At 44.8% G+C, this 8,981-nt stretch overlaps 1 protein-coding gene across 1 annotated transcript in view; it reads right to left on the reverse strand.

Moving 5' to 3' along the window:
• Positions 1–2,295: 2,295 nt before the first annotated feature.
• Positions 2,296–8,981, reverse strand: part of abraa (actin binding Rho activating protein a) — a gene marked incomplete at both ends in the record, with an annotated part of 8,493 nt that continues 1,807 nt past the window's right edge. The window contains one exon of the mRNA XM_080727967.1: positions 2,296–2,754. Within this exon, the coding sequence (XP_080584093.1) occupies positions 2,296–2,754 (459 nt within the window). The remainder of the gene's footprint in view (positions 2,755–8,981) is intronic.

The raw sequence follows: 8,981 nt of genomic DNA on the forward strand, positions 1-8,981 counted from the left end.
AAAAACGGACGAAAGACGCGGACGCGACCGCGGTTTGCTATAGGGCTAATGACCACTAGTTGGGCAACTTACACAGTATGGCTTTAAATAAAATAAAAAAAACACTACTACTACTACTAATCTATTACATAGATACATTCTGCTGTGTTCATGATCAACCACTCACTTCTCAAAAACATTTAAAACTGTCGCTGTCAGGTGGAAACCATGTAAATCCAAAACTGTCACTTTACAAAGAAGGGGAAAAAAGGAACCTGTGTTTCAATGGATCCACTGTAGTTATTATTTATAGTTAACCTCAGAGTCTCTCGAGAGGGGGGAGTATGTGAGACTCAACAATACAAACATAACGGTAACAGCCAGGAATTGGAAGTAAAGTGTCACTGTGAGAACATCTGCAGGAATACAAAAGGCAAAAATACATCAAGCCAGGACCAAGTGTGGAGAAGATCGAGGGGTCACAGGTGCAGCGCACAACTTGGTTGGTGAGTTGGTGAGACGAAGGAGAGCTCCAGGCAGGAATTACCCCACAGTCCTGGAGAACTCTACGCACCTGTGTCACCTCAAGACCTCAGGAGGGACCCACCCAATACTTCCCCAGAGGAGCCTCTTGCTGGTTAAAAAAATTAATAAAAAATAGAGCAGGAGGGGGGAGTTTAGCCTTGGACAGGAGGAGGAGATGTGCAGTGATTTGGCCACCACTGCCGACCCTGCCATCAGGAGGGTGTAGCGGTTCAAGGGTAGAAACACCTGATGATCGATGGTTACCGCCTGAAGACATCAAATTTTCCTGGCCAAGGCTACATTCACCAAACGTGAATGGAGGAGAAGCATCGTTAGATGTAATTATAATCATAGACATTATTTAAACTCCTTTTCATTGGTTAAATATGTTTTTAAACTCACAGCACATGCACTTTCAACCTGGTATCGTAATTTTGTGCATGACATTAATATACCAAACCCTGATGAAGACTGGCAACAGTCGAAACGTTGATTAATTAATTTATTTGCATCGTGGCTGAAGAGTTGTGCGGCCTCTTTCTTCTCATTCAGTGTTATCTGAGTGGTCAGCAGCTCACTCACTTAGGTGTGCGCTCCTCCTTATGTGCTTTCTTGACATTATAGGCTAACATTTTACCAAATAAATAAATTACCGGTATACAAATAATAATGATCTTGCAGCTGTCATACAGCAAATAGGGCATACTGTACATTTATGAAAAGATTAAGAAGAAATGCATTATGGAAATACTAGTTTCTGCCCAACAGCGACTGGGTTTCTTCTGTAAGAATTACTGGACTGCTTTCAGTTTGAAAGAAATACAAAGTTCACATTTTATGAACCTGAACAATTCATCATCATCATCATCATCATCATCATCATCATCATCATCATCATCATCATCATCAACAACAACACATAAATAACTTTGTGATTTCACTAATGAAAAGATAAACTGTCTAACACTGTCCTTCAGTAAACACTATAGAACTGCAGATATGAAAGCTCAAATGATTCTTGTCCTTGTGTAAATGCGGCAGAGTTGTGTGTCCACCAAAGCTTTTTTCTTTGTTATTTTGAGTGCAGCGTATATTTTTTGAATTGTTTACAATAAAAGCACTGCATATAGAACATACACACTGCTGGGAAACTGCTGAGCAGCTATTCTGCCTTAGGGCCGATTAATACTCCACTCTTAAAGACAAATTTATTTTGGTTCGGTTCGGGGAGTCACAAAACCTTGGTGGCAGAGAGCAGCCGATGTGCATGAAGGGACGTGCTGGCCATTGGGAAAAGCAGGACAACTCCCGAACGGCCGGTTCATTCCCGGACGGTCCAGGCCGGCCATTAGGAAAAAATGTAAAATAAAATGTCGGCCTTCATTCCATGTTGGGGGCTGGGCGGCCAAAAAGTAAATCGTCAAAGTAAATGTCGGGCAGAAACCTCGTATCTCCAAGTTTCAAATGTATACATTTTTTCTCAAAGCAAAGCCCTGCTTCATCATACAAGGCCGTTGCACAAAAGTAGTGAAAACAAACGGTTTTGGACATACAAGGTTTCCACCCGACAACGACGAAATATAACTCATGTACAATAATTGGCCCACTGGCTTGTCACTTGTCATGACCTGAAATGGCTAATCTTTGAGTAGCAGCAGCGCTATAGAGAGGCCTCTATAGCGCGCAATGAGGGCCTCTCCAACTCTTTTTCCCGGGCTGAATCAGGGGCCCAGCATGTCCCTGTGCATGTCTCTCTCTCTGTCTCTCTCTCTCTCTCTCTGTCTCTGTCTCTCAGACGGGTGGCTCCTCCTCCTCCTCCCTGACGGTGATGATCACGTGGTCGTCCTGGCCCTTCCACAGCATCTCCCCCTCAAAGTCCACCATCTTGTGCTTGCGGCAGCGCAGCAGGATGCCCACCACCTTGTCGGAGATCTTCACGTAGCGGTCGAACAGCCGGCCGAACGTCACGGCCACGCGGCCCTGGCTGTCCTGGCCGCCCAGGTCCTTGATGATCCACACCATCTCCTCCATCTCACGGTGGATGTGCTTATGGGCGCGGTCGCCGCGCTCCGCCGTCCTGGTGCCCTCCTTGGGCCGGCCGTAGCCCTCGTCGCCCTTGCGGAGCCGCTGGGACATGGCCAGGTCGTAGTCGAACTCGTCGCTGAAGGGGTTGAGCTTCTGGCCCTCGGTGTGCTGCACCGACCACTGCTGCCAGCGGCTCTTGATGTCACCCATGGTGGACACGTGGATCTGAGGGAGGGAACAGTGGTGTTTAGTATGTGTGTTGATAAGCCATTAAGACAAGGGTCGTCAACAGGGGGTCCGGGACCCCTATAGGGGGTCCTCAGGGTTACTACAGGGGGTCCTCCAAATCTTTGTGTGATAGAAAGAAAATAATAAAATCTTCTTTTTAGCCAGATTCTTAACCAGATTCTGAGAACTTTAGCCAAAAATATAAGATCTACAAGCTCACAACGCTCAGTTCACACTGGTGTGATTTATTTTTTACCAATGCGCTAATATCCTGCTTGCTTCATGGACAGTCCCGTGTGTTCTACCTCTAATCTACCACATTCAATGGGTCACCACTTTTGGTGTCACACGTTTGTTTACATGCATTTGTGGCACGTGTGCAACTGGCAGAGATTGAGAGAAGACAGAGTTTGCCTTTTAGAAAGGCTGTGCAAGTATTCACACTGTTTTGATTTATTGGTGAAGGGAGGAAGGCGATCAACGCCAATGCAAATTAGCCATAATACCATAAGATTGCTTTTCTCCGCCACCGTTGCCCCTATCCATGCCAAACGTTGCACACACACTCCTTGGCTGCCAAACCACAACCTCCGCCCCTGATTTCTCTCATGCCCCTCTTCTAGCGCCACCATGAGGTTACATGCGACCTGACGGTCGCTTATCTCCCGATTAGGGAGTCTTACTGGTCCTTTAAGTCTAGAGGTTCTGTTGACACAGCCCCTTATCCTCTAAGACTAGAGGTGGTAGGAGTGTTAGTTAACTAATAAACACCCCCCCTCTTTACATTGCATCTTTAAATAGACAGTAGACACATTCCAATGACTGTAAAAGATCCCCTGCTTGGCCTTTTCTCTTCACCCTGAGACTCCATACACACACACACACACACACACACACACACACACACACACACACACACACACACACACACACACACACACACACACACACACACACACAAGCAACACATTTCCTTCTCACTTTGATTCAATACAGGAACGTTCTTCTTTAATACAGTGTGTGTGTGTGTGTGTGTGTGTGTGTGTGTGCGTGTGCGTGTGCGTGTGTGTGTGTGTGTGTGTGTGTTATTAGAGCACGAAGGGTTCCCGAAGGGTTCCCAGTTCGAATCCGGGCTACCCCTGAGTTAATGTCGAAGAGTCCTTGAGCAAGACTCTGAACCCCTAATTGCTCCCGGTGAGCAGGTTGGTGCCCTGCATGGTTTCCTCCGCCACCGGTGTATGAATGTGTGCGTGAATGGGTGAATGTAATGCACAATCTATGTAAAGCGCCTTGGATAAAAGTGCTATATAAATGCACCATTTACCACGCGTGCGCTCGCAGCAAGAATTTTGTTCTTCTTATAGGATTCTTATTTTAGAATAGTCTTTACATTCTTCTCCTAGAAGAATGTTAATAGACTTCAAGGAGGATTCTTAGAATAGATCTTAAGTTCTTCGAAACCAGAGATTCGAGACCTGAGTCGTATACTGCCCTGGTTCTCAATGTGGGGTCCTTGATGGCAACCCCAGGGGGTCCCCAGCTAAATGATTGAGCGTGTACATGTGTAGAGGTAAATTAAGGATTACAGATTGGGGTCCCAAAAATAATGCATATCAAACTGGGGTCCTATATAATTTCTCTTGTTTAGGATGAAGTGCATACTATACGGTATAGTGTCAACTTCACATGTCTAACAATGATTCATGTTTTCAGTTAGTGGTCCCTGGCTATCTCTGACAGACACTAGAGAGATGGCTAGCAGTTTATTATCATCTTAGGGCCAGATAACGTTCACCGTATACATACTTCATAATAGCCATGTTGCATTGTTAGCTTGTAGATTTGTTATTTAGTGTCAGATTATATACTTGTCTGGCTTTATTCCATCCATCTGTCCATCTTGCTTTCCCCCCTAGATTATCATTATTTTGCTGCACTAATCCTCCCACAGTTTTGGTGGCAGGCACTTCAAATCGACCGGCTTCATCGGGAATCGACTCCTTGCATTTTGCTATAAGAGTTACATAGTTTCATGTTTAATTCAAATAAATGTATTCGTGAATTCATTTTCTCCATTGACACACTATAGTTCTGGGGAAACTTTATTCTGGATAAACTTTTCCGCTGCCATTGGAAATTGATGGAAACCAGATTTTTTAGAGTTGCAATTGGAATTCAATGGGGGAGTGGTGCTAGCTGGAGGACTGGTCTGGCTTCACATGACAGTTAACTTGCTGCAGAATATAGTCACGTCAACAACCACACTTGCAATTTCCAATTGCATCTTTTCTAGTTTCACTTTTGAAATTGTGATTTATAACAAACTTAAAGGAGCTATAGTCAACTTTTTCATTGTAGGGCCGACACTTTGTTTACATCCTAGTCTATAGACTAGAATGTAAACAAAGTGTCGGTCTGACGATGGCCAAAATGATTATTTTATCATTATTTTACGCTTATTGTGGTCATTTTTGAATAGAAACACATATATGAAGCTTATTTTTTCATAAAATATTTTCGAAACATTATTTTTATTTTAGCATTTGTTTTTCAAGAAAAGTTGACTATAGCTCCTTTAAACATCAGACATTCTGAATTTAGCCAATGGAAATGCATGTTTGCTTCAGAATTGTTCTCTACTCATGGTGTTTGTACATAAAGCAGTGTTGGTGAGCCGGGGTCATGGCTTTAGGTTGTGGTTGGTTACTGAGTCATGTTTTGTGTTGTCAGCTCTTGGCCCGTGCAGGCCTGTCCCCCGTCCTCTCCTCTGTCCTGTCACTGGATATGAGCAGAATGTGTCCTGTGAAATGTGACGCCAGCGTCTACGCAGCCACACACGTTCCTGGGGGGACCGCGAGACCCCCCTCTTAACCAAATGACTTGAATGAATGTCTCTCCACATGTCCTCTCTCTCTCTGTCTGTCTGTCTCTCTCTATCTGTCTCTCTGAGACACATTCCATCAGCATCTGTACCTCTGAATCACTCTCTCCTTACAAGTTATTTGTCATTAGACCAGGCGTCTTCAACAGGGGGTCCTCAGAGTTACCACAGGGGGTCCTCCAAATCTTCCAATCCTTTTTATATTAACAACTTGAACCCTAGTGTCCATATTCTGAGAACTGTAGCCAAAAATAGCAGATCTACAATCTACTTGTAGATCGTCTATTTTCGGCAAAGAGCTTTTAGGGGAAAAGAGCAGACTAAGTACAGAGTTAAAGGTCAAGTTTATTAGGTAATGACGGCTCAAGTGGTTAAATATCTGAAAACACAAATTGACATGAATCCAAAATACACTGATGATTGTGCTGTCAAACAATGAAACTAGATGGAATCTATGATCCCTGCTTCATTTCTCTCAACTAATGGGGTCCTTGGCCTGAAAATGTTGAAGAACCCTGGATTAGGCCATATCATTGGTCTCACATTCTATTCCTATAGTTCAATGATCCTCAACCTAGTTTTATGGATCCTCGATCAGTTTGATATCCATTAGGACAGCCTGGAACACATCCATTGATTGATTATTGGAATAAACATGCATGGCGAAATGAACTTTATCTTTGCCCTTTGCCCTATCTGTCTGTACCCCCATTTACAATGCCACGATCTATTAATATGCCACTGTGCCACGCCTGTTGAATATGCCCTCATCAATATGCCAATATATGACATGCCCCCTTCAGAAATCTTATATTTCTATGCCCCCACCCCCCACCTCTAAAAACACATGTGTTGCACCAAAACACATACACACACACAGCTGCATGGAGCAAGCTGGCGTTATATTGTTTATTACTTTAGATGGCATGGTAGAATCTAGAAGCGAACTGCCAACTACATTCTTTCACATGCTTTTGTTTACATTTACTTCCTACTTTGCTTCCTGTCATGTGGGTGGGTCTGTTGTCCAATCAGAGGCTGAATGCTGGCTAACGCTGCCACAGTGAGAGGATGTGATTGGCTGTCCCTGGCTGTCATGTGTCACGTGACCACACCTGCTTTCACCAGAGGACAGTGTTGAGGCCAGTTTGGAAGGTTAAAACAAACAAACATAAGGTCTAGAGAAAAGCAGAGCGACAAAAACCACCAGGATTTTCATAAGCTCCGAAAACATAATGACATGAAACACTCAAAAGACATGATTTGTAAGGAGTCTGTCTTTAACTCCTCAAAGACAAGACAAGACAAGCACTAGTGTCCATCTGTCCATCTAACCTCCATGTTTATATGACATCATCAATATGACCTGTGATGATGTCACAGGTCATGAGAGCCACAAGGAAGCCACGCCTTTATGACGCCCTGTCTTCTTTCAGTTCCGATTGGACGGTCACAAAACGTCAACCCTCTGGGACCTCCTCAAGGACCCCTGACCATACTTTGAGAACCACACTGTCTTATAACCTCTCTCTCTCTCTCTCTCTCTCTCTCTCTCTCTCTCTCTCTCTCTCTCAATAGTTCATCCTCTACATTCCCCCCATCTCTCTCTCTCTCTCTTCCTCTTTTAACTGAGGCTCACTCGACCACCTGAAGGTCAGGTTGAAAAACGTGTACCGGCAAGTGTGGCTATATATATATATACTTACACGCACACGCACGCACACACACACACGCACGCACGCACGCACGCACGCACGCAGGCAGGCAGGCAGGCAGGCAGGCAGACACACACACACACACACACACACACACACACACACACACACACACACACACACACACACACACACACACACACACACAGGCACGCAACCACGAACGCACGCACGCACGCAAGCACAAACACACACACACACACACACACACACACACACACACACACACACAGGCACGCAGCCACGAACGCACGCGCGTACACACACACACGCGCGTGCGTGTGCGCGCATTGGGTATCCAAGCTGATGTTTTTTTTCTTCCTTCTGAGTGGTTTGACCGTGTTCATGCATGCAGTGTGGGCAGTACATTTAGTTGAGTACTGATTATCTCTGCTTTACTTGAGTATACATGTATTTGGATACTGACTTTCACTCCAGTACATTCCAAAGACAAATATTCTACTTTTGACTCCATTTCTAGGGAGTGAAAAAGTACATTATGAACACTAGAATAGTGGCTACTGCTACTTATAACAGTGGTCCTCAAAGTAGATTCCAGGGACTCTCTAGGTTATTTTAGGGGGGTCTAAATGGACTCCTACAAGTCTGTCCATCCATCCATCCATCCATCCATCCATCCTCAACCGCTTATCCGGAATCGGGTCGCGGGGGTAACAGTACCAACTGGGATTTCCAGATTTCCTTATCCCGAGCAACTTCCTCCACTCTCTCAGGGAGTATACCGAGGCGTTCCCAAGCCAGTTTGGAGATATAATCCTTCCATCTGGTCTTTGGTCTGCCACAGGGTCTCCTCCCAGTGGGACGCGCATCGAGGACCTTCCTAGGAAGGCGCTCGGGGGGCATCCGTACTAGCAGCCCGAACCACCTACGCTGACTCCTTTCCAAGTGTAGGAGCAGCGGTTCTACTCCAAGTCTCTCTCGGGTGACTGAACTTCTCACCCTATCTCATACCAGCCACCCGTCTGTGGAAACTCATTTCGTCCGCTTGCACCCACGACCTTATACTTTGGGTCATGACCCACACTTCATGACCATAGGTGAGAGTAGGAACGAAGATTGCTCGGTAGACAGAGAGCTTTGCCTTTTTTCTTCACAACAGTGCGATTTAGCGACTGCAAAACCGCTCCTGCTGCTACGATTCTCAGGCTGACCTCCTTCTCCGTCTTCCCCTTTCTCTCATTCGTGAACAAGACCCTGAGATATTTAAACTACAAGTATTTAACTCTGACAGTGTACAAACAGAACCAAATCATTTGGTTCCATTTGCACACTGACAGAGTTATGGGAAGACCTTGAAATGTAAAAGTAGTTTGAGAACCATTGGCTTATATAACATATAGCTTGCAGATCGGCTATCTTCGGCACTGAGTGGCACTATGACAAAATAAGGCAACAATTCCCTAAAATAATGCATACAAAGATGAGATACAAGCCTCCGGACTACAGCAAATATAGTAGATCTACAAGCTTGTGAAGTTAGAATGTGTGTGTTAGAATATAGAGGTTTCTGCTCGACAATAACGACATGTAACATACTGTAAATAAACAAATGCACGGGACCAGTTGACAAGCAGACCGGTATAATGTAACACTCTCTCTCTCTCTCA

Source organism: Nannobrachium achirus (genome assembly GCF_963921795.1).
Source record: "Nannobrachium achirus genome assembly, chromosome: 6".
Lineage (NCBI taxonomy): Eukaryota > Metazoa > Chordata > Actinopteri > Myctophiformes > Myctophidae > Nannobrachium > Nannobrachium achirus.